This window comes from Macaca fascicularis, chromosome 9 (genome assembly GCF_037993035.2).
Source record: "Macaca fascicularis isolate 582-1 chromosome 9, T2T-MFA8v1.1".
Taxonomy (NCBI): domain Eukaryota; kingdom Metazoa; phylum Chordata; class Mammalia; order Primates; family Cercopithecidae; genus Macaca; species Macaca fascicularis.
In genome coordinates this window covers 129,897,728-129,915,188 of record NC_088383.1, presented here as the reverse complement: position 1 = coordinate 129,915,188, position 17,461 = coordinate 129,897,728, and the positions used below count along the sequence as shown (strand labels likewise).

Genomic DNA, 17,461 nt, shown 5'->3' with positions numbered 1-17,461 from the left:
CTGATATCTCCTCCTCCCTCTAGGTCACAAAAATATTTTGCATTTTGTTATATTCAATTGTACAGCTTTACATTTTTTACATTTAGGTCTGTAGTGCTGTAACACTCACTTCTATATATGGTATTAAGTAGAGAACAAGTATTTTTCTCCATAAAGTAAGACAGTTTTCCCAACACCATCTATTACACAGTCCATCCATCCTCTTTGATTTGTGCTGCTTCACTGTATATTAAGTCCCCAAATATTCATGGGTCTATTTCTGAGCTCTTTATTATGTTGACTCACTTCCTATTCTTGTGCCAATATAATACTGATTTTATTTCCATGGTTTTGTAAGATGTACTAATATCAGGTAGGAATGGCAAACCCCACCCATACCTCCCACATTTACTCCTCTTTATTCAAGGATGACTTAGCTATTTAGGACCTTTATTCTTTCATAAATATTTTACAATATGTTTATCATATTCCTCAAAATATCCTAACGAAATTTCAATTGGAATTGCACTAATATAATATTAGGTTGATCCACCCAAGAAAATAAGAGTTATCTCCATTTATTTAGATCATCTTCTCTGAACACACATTTTTAACAAGAAAATATGACATTGGCAGTAATGATTTTGATTCAAGCTTAAGCAAAACATTCACCACATACATATATACCTAAATAAGCTATTTAATTCTTAAACTGTAACTTACCAAAGCAGTTATTGCAGGGAAGTTTTTGGACATTTCTCTAAGAAGGGTACAAGTCCTAACATCCCATAGCTCCAGGGGTTTATCTTTGAATACAACTGCCAAATACTGCCTAAAATAAAGAAAATTGCTAAATAAGCCCCTTTTTGCAAAACTTTCACCATGAATTAGACCAAATAAAAAGTTCAGTAAATTGAAAAACTCAGCTGACGCATTCTAAATATAGACAATTTAAACCACCATTTAGCACCCATGATGAACAGTCCTAAGAAGGTAAAGCTTTAAGATGACCTGTGAGAGAACATATAGTCTCACACAATTGGGCAAGTAGTCCAACTCGGAAGAAAGAGTGACACAGATTCAAACCCTCATGCCGCAACTTATGTTAACCCTCCTGAGGCTCAATTTCTCACATATGACATGGGAATCTCATCATGGACCTCAAAGCATTGATATACAGATTATGGTAGGCATTCAGTGAAAAAGTATGTAAAGTTTCTATCATCCTATTACAGTTGGTATTCAACGAATGCCACTTTATTCACTTTCTGTTAAGCCTGGAAGAAGTACTGAATGATGTCAATGAGTGCAATTCAATAAACATAATTTGAGCATTGATTACTCAATAAGCATTATGAGGAGCTAAAATATTATTCAGCAAATGATGGCTGACATAGAGGAAATGTGACAAGAGTAGGCAGATCCCTGTACTCCCTGTATGAAAGGACTGAGATTCTTCCACTCAGGACCACCTGTGACCCCCAACAGAAAGTAGAAATTTACAGAAAGATACCTGGCAAAACACCCACATAGTTGGAAGTTAAAAAATACACCTCTGAATGACATCCCATGGAAACTGTCAAAGCGTATAAAGTGAATTAAAATGAGAACATATTACCATATCAAAAATTGTAGGATACAGGAAAAGTAGTGCTTACATAGCATGAAATCTTTACATTACATTTTAGAGAATCATCTTAATTTAATTATCTAAGTTTCTATTTTAGAAAACTATGCAAAAAAAGAAGAGCATATTTAAGAAGTAAGCAGAAGAACAAAAGATAAGCATGATAGTCAATTAAATTGAAAATGGAAAAATCATAGAGAAGAATCAAATGAACCAAAAGTGGTTTCTTGGAAAAGATCAATAAATAAAATTGGTTGATATAATTTACTGATATTAGGAGTGGGAGAGATAATCACTGATCATAGAGACATGATGAACAAGCTTATTTCAATAAATTAATAAACTCAGCAACGTCAACAAAATGGACAGATTACTTGAAAGACACCAATTACCAAAACTCAAAAAAAGGTAGAGAATCTAAATAGTCCTATATTTATGAAAAAAACTGAATTTGTATTTAAAAACTTTTCCACAAAGAAAATTTTAGGTTCAGATGGGTTGCCTAATGAATTTTTCCTATTTAGTAATTTTTCCTATTTAGTAAGAAATAATATCAATTCTACACAAACTCATTATTCAAAAAAAAGGAGAGAGAATACTTTACATTCTGCAAGGTCAATACTACCCTGATAACAAAACGAAGGATATTACATAAAAATGAAATATCCTTCATGAACATAGATATAAAAACTCTTCATAATATATCAAGAAATCAAATCCAGCAATATGTCAAAACAGTAATACATCATGACCAACTAGAGTTTATTCCAGGAATGTCATGTTGGTTTAACATCTGAATATCAATCGATGTAATTCACCATATTAGTGAACTTCAAAACAAAAAGAAAAACAAAATAACACACACACGCCATATGATGATGTCAATGAATACAGAAAAAGCATTTGACAAATTCAACACCTACTCATGATACAAAGGCTCAGCAACTAGGAATAAAACTTTTTCAACTAGATAAAGTAAATATACAAAAAATATACAGCTAATATCATACTTAGTGTTGAAAGACTGAATGCTTTCTTCATAAGATCCAGGATCAGAGCAAGATACCTGGCAAAGTTCTAAGTTCTAATCAACACTATACAGGAGAGGTCCTAATTAGTGCAAGCAAAAAGAAGGCCTATAGATCGAAAAGATGTAAAGGTGTCTTTACTGGCAAACGAGACTGTCTCTATAGAAAATCCTAAGGAATCAACAAAAGCACCTATACTAGAAGTAATAACTAAGCTTAGCATGGTCACCAGGCACAAGGTCAATATCAAAAAATTAACTGTATTTTAGTATAAAAATAATAAATAATTGAAATTTTAAAACACCATTTATAAAAGCATCAAAGAAAACACAAAATATAATTAACAAATAATATGTAAGACTTATACACTGAAAACTACAAAATATTGCTGCAATTTTAAAAGACCTAAATAAGTGGAGAAATACACCACGTTCATTACGTTTATGAATTATAAAACTTGTTAAGATGCCAATTCTTCCCCACACTGATTGATGGGTTCAGTGCAATCCCAATCAAAATCTCAGGAAGATTTTTTGGTAAAACTGATAGGGTGATTCTAAAATTTATATGGTAATGCAAAGATCTTAGAAAAGCCAAAACAAGTTTGAAAACTATTTTAGAAAGCTTACTCTTTGTAATTTTGATTGATTTTCATTTGGTTTCTATTTTTAATAATACTGCTTTACATGTTATTTTCCCCTGAAACAAAAAAACTCAATTTCTGGAAGCAAAATGGGTTTAAATTATACATAAAGAGAATGGATTCTTTCACTCAGCAACTCCATGCTTAGATAGAAGTGCATAAGAACTTTATCCGAAAGTAAACAATTCATGCAAAAGCTACCTCATCTTTTTAGAAGTGGAGAATTAAAAGTGATAGCAACTTAATTTTGTAATCAAAATATTTTCTTTGGGCTGCATATCACTATTTGCTATCACTAAAAAGATTCTATGTGCATTCCAGCACATTCCCATTTTCTTAAAGATTAAAAAAATCCATGAGATTTCATTGTGATAACACCATAGATTTTTTTTTTAGGTCGACACTTACTTCAAATGAGATACTTTAATCATTTCGATGGGAGATTCATCATTGCCTCTTTCACCGCGAAAAGCAATGCTCCTACCTTTAATTACAAATATTTAAAAAAGTGAGAACAGTGCATAAAACATGTATGAAAAACAAGAAGCCACACCAATGTAATTTGATCGGTTCTACCCTTCCTACCCTCTGTTCTCCTATTCATTCTTCCATTTGCTTCAAATCTGTTTCTGTTTTTTTTTGAGACGGAGTCTCACTTTGTCACCCAGGCTAGAGTGCAGTGGCGCGATCTTGGCTCACTGTAACCTCCGCCACCCAGGTTCAAGTGATTTTCTTGCCTTAGCCTCCCGAGTAGCTGGGATTACAGGTGCTCGCCACCACGCCGGCTAATTTTTGTACTTTTAGTAGAGATGGGGTTTCACCATGTTGGCCAGGCTGGTCTCGATCTCCTAACCTCCAGTGATTCACCTGCCTCGGCCTCCCAAAACACTGGGATTACAGCTGTGAGCCACAGCGCCCAACTGCTTCTAAGCTGTTTCTAATAACATAAGTTCAAAGAATATTCTCAAAACTGTTACAAATTAATGATCAATAATACATCACATATTCAGACATTTATTTTGTAAAAAGGCATTTTCATTTGTTACACAGTTTCTTGAATTCTGTAATTCAATTTTAGAAATTAAAAAAAACAATGATAAGTTTTAAGATATCTATAGGACAGCAGTTGTCTGGTGCGAAAACTATTTATTTAAAGTAACATTTAATACAAACATTCTCATGTTTCCAAATACTAACTAGTGGGGGAAAAACTCTTGAAACATGTATTTAAGATTTTCTTGTCCCATGTGTAAAATACTAGTTAAATATTTTGAAAATGTTCCTCTGAAAACATCTTTATAAACTGGAAACTACGGAATAACTACTGTGTTCATGTATGCTGTGAAAGAATGAGTTACCCACAAAGGAAGCTACATGATTTTCTGTGAATAAAAAAAAGTATAAATTCTAACTTGTATGTTTAGTATCTTGTGATAGATTTTTATCTACATTAAACAAAAGAGAGAACATACTCAATTCAAGGCCATCTGAAGGCCTAAATGTCTTCCTGCTCTTCATTGAGATTCCATCATGTGGAATCTCAGTATACTCACTATTATTATACCCCAAACAGCCCATGTCCTGTCCTAACTGCACTAGTCTGCTGCCTTCCTTAGAAGCCCAGGCTATAAAAGTGTATAATCTATGAACTCAAATATCCCACTTAAGGAAATCAGTAACTGTTACTTATGTGCAAAGCAGATTTTAAGTTATCCAACAGTCCTCAATCTGAGATGACCAAAACAAATACACAGGGATTTTTTTTTTCTTTTTTTTTTTTTAGTCAATGGTACTAGACAACAGCATTTTATCCCTGGGATCACTAGAGACAGAGCCAGTACCACTCTGTTGGCAAATTAGGAACTTGGGAATGAGAGTCAATGGGCATGTCACTTCCAATGAAACCAGAGCAGCAACACTGGACTAAAGATGGGGATGATTCCTTGAAGTTTAGTAACACACCCTGAGAAGTAAGAACAACTGGATCTTTGAGAGCTTGAAAATACATATGGAGACTATAAAAAAGCGACCATGTACTTCATTTGTTTACAACTTACTTGATTTACAACCATTTATTTGATTTATTCATTTTACATACACATACACATGCTCTCATTGGTTAAGATCATCTGCATATGATTCATGTTGCTATACCATTTTAAAGAAACTCATCACAATTTTGTTTAAAAAAAAAACCTCTTTGAAACTACTGCATATTTTCAAATTCTTCATTTTGAAATTCACTGGTTTTAGGCTTTTAACAATTCTGAAAAAGTTACCTTACTGGGACGTTTCCTACTGTAGAATCTTCAAAATCCCAAATTAAGTTTCTCTATTCATTCAGCCAGAGACTATTACAAGTTTTAAATTTGAGCATTTAAAAACAATCCTTAACCTATAAATTTTCTAAATGTTTCCTATGAAGGCCAAAATTTTCAGCAGAGATGCTAATAAAGTCCATTGATAGAGTTATTTTTAAATTGATCTTTTAAAGTTGGTTATATATAACAATGCACTTAAGGCCGGGCGCGGTGGCTCAAGCCTGTAATCCCAGCACTTTGGGAGGCCGAGGCGGGCGGATCACAAGGTCAGGAGATCGAGACCACAGTGAAACCCCGTCTCTACTAAAAATACAAAAAATTAGCCGGGCGCGGTGGCGGGCGCCTGTAGTCCTAGCTACTCAGGAGGCTGAGGCAGGAGAATGGCGTGAACCCAGGAGGCGGAGCTTGCAGTGAGCCGAGATCGCGCCACTGCACTCCAGCCTGGGCAACAGCGTGAGACTCCGTCTCAAAAAAAAAAAACAAAAAAACAATGCACTTAAAAGTAGAACTGGTATCCTCCTATGTTTTAATGAATCTGTCTGTTCAGGCTAATGGTCCTCCATTTTACCATGTATTTGTGCCAACAACATTTCCATGCAAACAACAATGAAGCCTTTCTAGGGCAATTATTAAAGAATAAAAGGATAAATACATAAACATGAAATATAAGAAAAAACTCCAAGATGAAAGAAGTACTTTCAAACATGTTTTATAAATAGCAACATGTTTATTCAATATGACAAATCAATTTGAATCTTTAAAAACAAACCTGTTGGAAGATCAACCAGTTGAAGCTCATTTCTCACTAATCCCATATTGTTTGGTGTTGAGGTAGCAAAAGAAAGAAAACTAGTCAAACTTGTCCATTCAATACCCCTATAATAGGAAATGAGATAAAGGTTAAACTAATACTCTTTTTTATTTGAAAGGTTCATTTATTTGAAAAATAAGTTTTCCAAAGACCTAAATTGTATTACGCAAATTAATTAAAAAGTAAGCATGACCTTTTATCTTAACATGACCTTTTATTTGAGACTGTATTACCATACCTAACACATACAAAATTATTTCTAACTAAAACTTTATCTACAAATGTAATGACAAGATAGTTTAGTTATCAAGATTCACATCAGTATTAACATGACTATTAAAACCTGGCCAGGGAGAGAGTCATATTACAGTAGTTTCAGCCTACCAGACCAAGACACAAACTAACGACCTAAGAAAATCCACATGTACCTCTCTATTTTGTTTACTTCTAAGTATCTTCCATTGCATTATAAGCTTCAAAGGCTTTGTCTGTTTACAAGCATAGAGAAGATACTCAACAGATAATTGTAAAGCATTGTGAGTTAAAACAAGCTTTTAAAAACATACACACGTTGCACTAACTGCTGTCATGAGTCCCCGGCACAGTATACACAAACCTTCAAGTGCTTCAGATTATGATTTTTAAAAGCACACTTAATAAAAGGTAGGAAAACAACTTTCTAAAAGTTAATCTTATTTGGACATGAAAATCTAAAATGTTTTGAGTTTACTGCTAGTAAGTTAAGAGATTTTTATAATACATCCGTGAAAGTTTTTTTTTTTTTTTTTTTGAGACAGGGTCTCACTCTGTCACCCAAGCTGGAGTGCAGTGGCACGATCTCAACTCACTGCAACCTCTGCCTCCCAGGCTCAAGAGATCCTCCCACCTCAGGCTCTCAAATAGCTAAGCCTACAGTGTGTGCCACCACATCCAGCTAATTTTTGTATTTCTGTGAAATTTTCTTAATGGCTTTTGATTATAACACGAAAATTACATTAACTGAAACATAAAGCAGGATTTTAGTGTTCTCTTGGCCAGTATCTCTGAATATAAAATACAAATTATTTTGAAAATGTCAATGAAGAGGAAAAATTCATGTAAAAATAGAGTATCTTTGTATGATCATTCATGACATTTATCTCCCTAAGTAGTATATCCCTCAGAGTTAGTATCCCAAGTAACACTTATAATCAATTTCAATGTTACTCAACCATAAATATTATCTTAGCATGTATAAGTCAAGTATTTAGTGACATCTATAACCTGACTAATCCAGGATAATAAACCTTACTTAAAATTAATACCCCTCTGATTAATTAGCTATTAAAACTTTGTGTTTGAAAAAAATGACACCATGTTTGACTTTTCAGAAGCATGTGTGAAATTCTTAGCACAAATCTTGGCTCAGCCAACATTTTAATTTTACTGCCAACATGATTCCTACTAACCTATGTGCGTATTTCAGCAGGAGATGTAGCATATGTACTGTAAGGATAAGTGAAGAGTTCAGGCTCTGAGGCTTGAAAGGCCTAGAGTGAATTCCATCTAGCTCCTTCACAGATTACTCTGTAATTTTCAGTTTCTTACTCTGTAGACTGGAAATACAATACCTGCCCTATACAATTGTAGTGGGGATTCAATGAAATGATGCATGCAAAGTGTTAATACTTAACATAATCCCTAGAGTAAGTAGTGATTAAATGGAGAGTTTCCCCTGGTTAGTGTTGACCATAAACGGAAACACCAGACACATAAGGCAAGGTGAAAGGAAATGTCGAGAGAAGAGTAGATGGGAAAGAGACAGAGAGAAGATTCAGCAGTGCAAGCAGAGACTACTAGAAGTGCCAGAATGGCAAGCTACAGACACTGCAACAGAAAAGAAGAGATGACTAACAGCCTGAAAGAGTCCAAACAGACACCTTTGTCACTGCACCTCAAAAGCCCAAAGTTTTTAAAGACATTATTCCACGCAAATGTATTTGGGGAGATGCTGTACAGGAACAGCCTAAGGTGACAATAAACAGTCACCTGGGCTGCGCCACACAACAATGCACTTGAAACAATAAGACGATGCAAACTTTTCAGAGATTTCCATCACAATCAGAAGCTGTGATACTTAAAAGGTTAACCTGGCCTGGCACAGTGGCTCACGCCTGTAATCCCAGCACTTTGGGAGGCAGAGGCAGGTGGATCATCTGAGGTCAGGAGTTCAAGACCAGCCTGACCAACATGGTGAAACCGTCTCTACTAAAAAATACAAAAATTAGCTGGGTATGGTGGCATACACCTGTAATCCCAGCTACTTGGGAGGATGAGGCAGGACAATTGCTTCAACCTGGGAGGCAGAGGTTGCAGTGAGCTGAGATGGCGCCACTGCATTGTTGCCTGGGTGACAAGAGCAAAACTCCATCTCAAAAAAAAAAAAAAAAAAAAAAAAAAGAAGGGAAAAAAAGGTTAACCCTTCTCCATTAAGAAAATGCATGTACTCAGGATAATGTGTTTGCTAAGGGTTCACTGAGAATTTTTATATACAAGACCTACATTTAATGTACAGAAAACAGAAAATGACCTTTCTTATGCTTTCACTGAAAGATCATAAAAAAATACTGGAAACTGGCAGGGGGCAGTGGCTCATGCCCGTAATCCCAGCACTTTGGGAGGCTGAAGTGGGTGGATCACTTGAGGTGAGGAGTTCAACACCAGCCTGGCCAACATGGTGAAACCCCGTCTCTACTAAAAATATAAAATTTAGCTGGGCATGGTGGCACATGCCTGTAATCCTAGCTACTCAAGAGGCTGAGACACAAGAATCACTTGAACCCGGGAGGCGGAGATTGTAGTGAGCTGAGATCGCACCACTGCACTCTAGCCTGGGTGACAGAGTAAGACTCTGTCTCAAAAAACAAACAAAAAACTGGAAATTCATATTTTATATGTGTAACTCTACAATCTATCATTGATAGGACACAAAAGGAAAATAGCCTTGCGTTCAACAGAATAATGCTATGGACAGTACAGGTATGCATTCTGGAACAGAAAGCAAGAAGCACTCTTCTGTCAATTTAGCCTTCCCTCAGATAGCTCTGCATACACAGAACTCATAAGCAGATCAGGTTTTAAAAATCAAAGAATAAATGCTATGCAGTGTTCTGATGATGTTTAAACAAAGAATAAATAAGACAAATTAACAATTAAAATGACTTTATTTGAATTTGTCATAAGCAGTCCTACTGATGGATCATCACAGAAATGAAAAATATGCAGCCATAAAAAAGAATGAGTTCATGTCCTTTGCAGGGACATGGATGAAGCTGGAAGCCATCATTCTCAGCAAACTAACACAGGAACAGAAAACCAAACACTGCATGTTCTCACTCATAATGGGAGCTGAACAATGAGAATACATACACTCAGGGAAAGGAACATCACACACTGGGGCCTGTTGGGGGTTGAGGGGCAAGGGGAGGGAGAACATTAGGAGAAATATTTAATGCATGCGGGGCTTAAAACCTAGATGATGGGTTGATAGGTGCAGCAAACCACCATGGCACATGTATATCTATGTAACAAACCTGCACAGTCTGCACATGTATCCCAGAACTTAAAGTAAAATTAAAGAAAAAAAAAGAAAGAAAATGTGGTACATACACATCATTGAATACTATGCAGTCATAAAAAGGAATGAGGTCATGTCCTTTGCAGGGATATGGATGGAGCTGGAAGCCATCATCCTCAGCAAACTAACACAGGAACAGAAAAACCAAACACCGTATGTTCTCACTCATAAGTGGGAGTTGAACAATGAGAACACATGGATACAGGGAGGGGAATAACACACATCAGGGCCTGTCGGCAGAGGGCATCTGAGGGGAGGGAGAGCATCAGGACAAATGGCTAATGCATGCGGAGCTTAAAACCAAGGTGATAGGTTTACAGGTGCAGCAAACCACCAAGGCACACGTATACCTATGTAACAAATGTGCACGTTCTGCACATGTATCCTGGAACTTAAAGTAAAAAAATTTAAAAATAATGAAAGATAATAATTTTGAGCAAAATAAATAAATAAATAAAATAAACCTGAACAAGGCAACATAAGGACATCTAGTGAGAAAACAGCCTGGCCCTTAGGAGAAATAAATGAGGTGCAACAATATCAGTTGGTACAAAAATAGCTGTTTTTTGCCATTAAAATTGCAAAAACCGCAATTACTTTTGCAACAACCTAATAAAAGATAAAGCATTCTCTACTGCTTATGTTCTTTAGACAACAAACAATTAGTTATCATTCTTGATTAACATAGCCATTAGTTGGACATGAATATTATTTGAACTTTTCAAATAATCACCACTGCAGATAACATTATGGAGTACTCAATGTAGAAAAGTCTATGAGAATTTTTTTTCTGATATGATGTTTGTGATGTCACCATCACAATGACATACTTACTTGACTTCACATGAGTGGATGCTTAACTCCTTGTGTAGCAGACCACTGGTGAGATGGTACACCAGGACAGAACCGTTACTTGTACCTTTCAAAATGACATCATGGAAGATCATTAATTCAGTGGGAGTTCCAGCACTTTGCAAGAAAAGTCTTTTCTCAAGACTTTAATCACTTAACAACATTTATCTTTTATAAAAGAAACCCAAGCTATGTGCTCAAACAAACAAACAAAAAAGAATGAATTTCTCTGGTCCACTTCCTTATTTAAAAAAATGGGCCTAACCTCATGTGCTCAAAAACCTTAATTCCAGGAATAGATTTTTCACAGAAAGATCTTAAAACTTACACTAATACACATACTATTTGAAAAACACTTTCCTAAGCTTTTATACACATGGGAATTTATACTTTTTGAGATTCGGAAGGTTTAATATAGCTGATCCTCAAATAAGCAATCTAGCAGAGCTCATTAACCAGGGTTATCCGTTTTTCATTACACAGTTTTGTTTTTGTTTTGTCTCTCATATTAAATAAACCCTGATGAGAGAGTAAAGTATGATGGTTAACTGCGGTTTCTGCAATTAAAGAAACCTGGGCTCAAGCCCTGGCTCTTCCTTATACTCTTGGATGAATCACTTGCCCACACTAAATCTGTGTTTTCATCTCTTTAAAATGGGAAGAGTAGAAAATCTATTTGTTGGAGATTAAATGGGAAAACATAAAGCACTTAGCACAGTAATTGGCACAAAGTAAGCACTTGGTTAACTATTGGTATCCTGTTATCACTACAATTAACAGTTTACAGTTATTATTCCTAAAGCTTTTCATGGTCTCAGGTAGTATGTCTGAAGTTTAAATGGAAGGGACATGGACATACATGAAAAAGCTTCAGTCTCTGTAGTGTTTTTATAAGTTAAGCAAGAAAAGTGAACAGTCTATGTGGACAATCACTTTCGCACTGCACATGATTTAAAAATTAATGAATTCATACAAAGAAAGAGGGTGGAAGTAAAAATGCTGGGCAAATTCCAATATTATCTTATTTGCTGAATAAAACTCCAGAAATCTTTTGCAAAACTATTCTAGAAAAACACATTGTACAGTTATTTACATCTATCATCTATTTTATAATAATACCTTCTGGCACTGAGAAAGTAAATTACTAAAATTTTTCAATTAACAGAACTTCATAATAATCAAATGATTTCTATAATCTGAAAGTTTTAACAGTGCTGAACCTATGATCTAATGCACTAGGGGCACTACAAGAATTAATTCCATAGTTGAACTCTTTATCTTTATTGGTGACACTCTAGACAAACCTTTAGGCACTTATATTTTTACTTTGTTATACTAAATTCAGTAAATGATACTGACTACATACCAATACAGCTTATTCTACAATGGAAATCTCAGACCTTGCCATAGCTCTTATTATATAGCTATCCCAAGAAGTAATTTTCCCCAAGAAATTGAAAAAATCCTAATTGACAAATCAGGAACACTGACATAATACATACATGCACATACGAAGCACACTGCTGAATCCTAATTAAAATCTATTAATGGTGAAATATTAATAGTTTCTAAAGCAAAAATTAAACATTTATCTGCATTATATAAACCTGGACAGATATACAGACAATTGAATCATAAAAATCAAATCACTTTCAAAACAGAGGCACAGAAAAAAACAGAAGGGTACTACCAAACAGTAATACCCAAATGAGTCTTTAGCACTGAGAAGTCAGACATGTTAGCCACAGAATAAACATGGTGAGGCTTTCACTACAAATCACATGTTAATAGACTTGGGGAGAAAGCCAGAAGCCAGCCAATAGCATCTTAAGAAGAAATGTTGAGTTTCAAACAAATACACGGTTTTTCAAAAGTTTTGGAGAAATGTATTTTAATCATGTGTACTTAATAGCAAACTAAATTTTGTTTTTTCTCTATGCTGTAAAGAAAATTAGGTTCATCACATTACTATGAAATCAATGTGACAGCAAGTTGAAACCCAGAATAAATTTTTCTACCTATAACATACAAATACACAATTTCAAACCAAAAGGCAAATCTTAATTTATAGGGACCATAGACACTTTAAATAATATTTGATATATAACTCTTAGCAAAAGAAGAATCCTGCTGTTATTAAACTATTAACCCTGACTATACTTTTAGTCAATAAAGACCCAACGAAAACTGACATGACCTAGAGACTGGGGTGGTCCAATTACAGACAAGGAGCCTGGGATTCAGCACTGCAGGGATGAGCCTCCTGATAGTTCAGCGACGAATGGACAGCGTCAGAGACTCGACTGTCCAGTCTCAGGTGGAAGAAGACTTAGCGTTCCAATTCAATATAAGACGGTTGGAATAAAAGGACAGAAAAAAATTTTTGTTTAAAGTTCCAGGATGAGTATTTACACAGTTTCACTTAGCCTCTGACTCCTTTTAAAGCATCCTAAAAGAGAATAAAGGAACTTCTAGAAACTAGAAAACCTAAACGTCTTATAAAGTGAGTTAAAAAAAGACCAGGTCAAATACTCACCAACAGCCAGCAGTGGCTGATACATCTTGATGTTTTTTGTGGTCAACGGTGGACACATACGGATAGCAAACTGTGGTGCAGGCAGTCCTGAGAGCAGTCCCGTCAGCAAGAACTTGAGGTGCACTTCCCGCAGAATTGAACCTCTGGGATGTTCTTCCCCAGCAATTGCACTTTGCCCTGATTTGTAATAAAAATAACAAATATATTAACTATACTGTATGCAGATCTTAAAAAGCTAAAGAAAATTTTCAGTAGAAATGTTCTTCAGGTCTAAAAGTATAATGTAGTACACTAGTGGCTGGAGTTATTAGGGACACAATGACTCCATACCTGGTTATAGGACTTAAATTGCATCGACTAACACATCAAAGGATAGATTACTCCCGAGTCCTTCTATCCAGAATACAGGGACCTATGTATTCTAAGAGACACTGTTTCAGTCAATATTCCTGGTATTAAAGCACTACACAGGCTTCAGAAGAAAGCAAGATAACTTGCATTAGAGAACAGCTTCTTCAGACTGAACTACTGTACTGCATTCTCATTTTACTGCCTTTTGAAAGGGTTACTTTTCAATCTGATGTACGCTGTAAAGTACATACAAAATTGGTATTCATGAAAAACAGGTTTAAATAACTCATTCATAACTTCTAATAAGAAACCTTAATGTGTCAGTGTAATTACAAAACATAAGCTTTATAAGTCAATATAAAATAAATGCAAATATATATTCATAAATCATGTGTATAATATATAAGCCATCACTGTCAATAGTTAAGACTTCAATGGCATATTTCCCAAACACCATTTGTACTTAGGTTAGCAAGTCTCAAACTAAAAAGATAACTCCAATAAAAATCATTCTAACAAAATCTAAACAGTACAATAAAATCAAGACTGTTCATTAAAAAGGTATACAAATTTCCTTCCTATAAACCACTATAGAATATTGGGATTAACCTGCCAAAAATAGAAAGAATATGCATGTATATACATATACATCTACATACACATAAACACAAACATGTATACAGTGTGAAAGGAAAAATGTAAATAAGTAGGTGGTGAATATAACCTTTTGAAGCTGTAAAGTTGTTTTAATAATGTTATTTTAAAATCCACAAAATATATAGAATAAATAGCATTTTAATCCTATTAAAATGATCCCTTAGGATTAGCCACATACTCAATACCAATCTCTCTGCCTAACTTTGGTTGAAAAAAGATGGAGGCTGGGCATGGTGGCTCACACCTGTGATTCCAGCACTTTGGGAGGCTGAGGCGGGCAGATCATGAGGTCAGAAGATCGAGACCATCCTGGCCAACATGGTGAAACCCTTCTCTACTAAAAATACAAAAATTAGCTGGGGGCGGTGGTGCACACCTGTAATCCTAGCTACTTGCCAGGCTGAGGCAGGAGAATCGCTTGAACACAGGAGGCAGAGGTTGCAGTGAGCTGAGATTCGCCATTGCACTCCAGCCTGGTGATAGAGCGAGACTCTGTCTCAAAAAAATAAAATAAAATAAAAAATTAAAAAAGATGGAATATGAAGGAATAGGAAGCTTAACAGGTAAGGGCCACACATACATATGTTGACTTTGCGTTGACTCCCAGGGAATGCCACATTTTTCTTCAAGTATTTTCCATCAGAGGCAATTCATAATGTAGGGCAGATTAGGCCTTAATAAGTATCAGCATTTATCCAGTGAATATAAATCAGCCCCTGTATTTACCTGAATTGCTTTCAATTATCACTAAGAACACAGTGAATTTCAAATTAAAAGTTCAAATTAAAATGTTTTCAAGTATGAAGCTTTACTTAACACTTTAAAATCAACTACATTGTCAAGAACTGCTATACAACCTGTATCCATTTGTCTCTTAAAAATGTAATTTATATCACTTAGACACCTAAATAGCATAAAATTTCAAACTTCTATGGGCTCCATATAACTGATTAGTGCTGTTCTCGTGTGTGTTTATAATTCTTTTCACTTTAAGTTTTCATATTAAGAGTAGAAAAGGTGAATTAACTAAAAAAATTGTGTTACCGATAAAACAAATTTTGCAAAACAAGTATTGTTCAGGCTTCCCCATATGGATTTATGTCTGGTAGAATAGATACCAGAGAGAAAGAATTTTAAATATAATAGTAAGTATCACTGAACAAAACAATTTCATGACTGGCAGAAATCATGAAAAACCTGAGGCCTAGAGATGGATGACGGTCTTGCCCAAGATGACAGTGGAGCTGTCAGGACCAGAGGCCATTGCTAAGGAGCAGGCTCCGGAGCCAGGATTACCTGGGTCACACTTTGGCTCTTCCTGTGTGACTGTGTGGTTTAAAGCTTTAATCTCTCTGGGCCTCAGTTCTTATATATATCAAATGGAGATGATATTACTTACAATGCAAAGTTGTAGCAAGGTAATACATAGAATATTTAGCACAGCACTTAACACAGTATTAAGTACCCAATAAATGTGATCTGATTAATGTAATTAATAATGTAATGCTTTTTTTTTTTTTCTTTGAGACTGAGTCTCGCTCTGTCGTGAGTGCAGACTGGAGTGCAGTGGTGCAATCTTGGCTCACTGCAATCTCCGCCTCCCAGGTTCAAGCGATTCTCCTTCCTCAGCCTCCCGAGTAGCTGAGACCACAAGCACGTGCCGCCACACCTGGCTAATTCTTGTATTTTTAGTAGAGACAGGTTTCACTATGTTGGTCAGGCTGGTCTCGAACTCCTGACCTCAGGTGATCTGCCCGCCTCAGCCTCCAGAAGCTCTGGGATTACAGGAGTGAGCCACCACGCCCGGCCAATGCTCCTTCTAGTACATCACCTATCTAGCGTTTCAACAACAACAATAAAACCCTCCTTGGTTCATTCCAAGCTGAGGAACCAGCAAACAGCAAGGTCCTGAGTTGGCATGGCATAATAGCTCAGCATTGGCTCTAGGTCCAAAATCCAGATGCCTAATGTCATTGCTTTCATTTATATCAGTCTCTCATGAATGAACGTCTTCTATTTCTAACAACTATAATGCAAACCTATGCTACTTCAGGCACTTTTCTACTTAAGTATTTTAAACCCCACTGATTTACTTAGGAAAGAATGATTCCATGTTCTAGTTTTCTCAAGCATTAACTTTTTTGACTTTAAAATAATTACAAGTGAGTGATTCTATTAATTTTGCCCTTCAGAAAGAATACTTAACATGGAGTTAGAGGGGAAAAAAGCTTACCAATCATGTTATCTAAGGAAAGGTCTGGGAGTTTGTTCTGTAGCACTCCTACAGGAATTCCACAGAAAGACACTGGTGAATATAAAGGTGACACACCAGAACTACTGCAAAGACATAATAATTAGAAGGTTTTACATATTTAAAATCTGTATTACATATTAGGAATTCAAATTATTAAGTCCAGATCATGGCATTCTATTTTTATATTATTCATTCATCTTACCCATAGGTGAAATAGCTCTAGCAGATTTACATAATTCCCCAATATTCTAAAGCCTTAATTATTACCTTAAAAATATTTTTATAGAAAACCAGCCCTCCTATTTTTATGATTATGGAAATTTTTTATAAAACAGAAAAAAAAAAAACCAAAACCATGATGCTGTTGAATTTACCTGTTCCGCATATTTCGATTACAAACTGCAGACTTGAGTTCCCATATCATGACCCTGCCATCACTCACTATGAGGGCGGCTGCATTCTCATTGACAGGACAGCATACCATACTGAAGGGACGGACAGTTTTTGTCACCCTGATTGCATCACACTGGCTTCGTAAATCATAGGTAAGCTCCTGAACTGGATCTGGATCTTCACAGAAAATTGTTTTAAATATGAGAAAGTAGCCATATCAATACCACTACTGTTTGTTTTAATTTAAATAAAACCTCAACTAAATTTGGGTATCACTCCTTCATGAATGCAATGTCAAGCATGGCTTCACTTTTTACAATTACTATTAAATTTTTTCTGAATATAAAGATAATTCACTTAATGACTGTACTAAGTTTAATCTCCAAAATAACA

At 35.4% G+C, this 17,461-nt stretch overlaps 1 protein-coding gene across 3 annotated transcripts in view; it reads right to left on the bottom strand.

The window, feature by feature from the left end:
* The window catches only part of WDR11 (WD repeat domain 11), a 55,746-nt gene that overhangs the window by 23,602 nt on the left and 14,683 nt on the right, over nucleotides 1-17,461 (bottom strand). For all 3 annotated transcript variants that reach the window (XM_074000815.1, XM_005566592.4, XM_074000816.1), the window contains exons 8-14: nucleotides 17,050-17,245; nucleotides 16,655-16,758; nucleotides 13,414-13,590; nucleotides 10,860-10,944; nucleotides 6,368-6,474; nucleotides 3,686-3,761; nucleotides 703-811 (exon numbers count right to left, since the gene is read on the bottom strand). In XM_074000815.1, coding sequence (XP_073856916.1) covers nucleotides 703-811; nucleotides 3,686-3,761; nucleotides 6,368-6,474; nucleotides 10,860-10,944; nucleotides 13,414-13,590; nucleotides 16,655-16,758; nucleotides 17,050-17,245 — 854 coding nt within the window. The remainder of the gene's footprint in view (nucleotides 1-702; nucleotides 812-3,685; nucleotides 3,762-6,367; nucleotides 6,475-10,859; nucleotides 10,945-13,413; nucleotides 13,591-16,654; nucleotides 16,759-17,049; nucleotides 17,246-17,461) is intronic.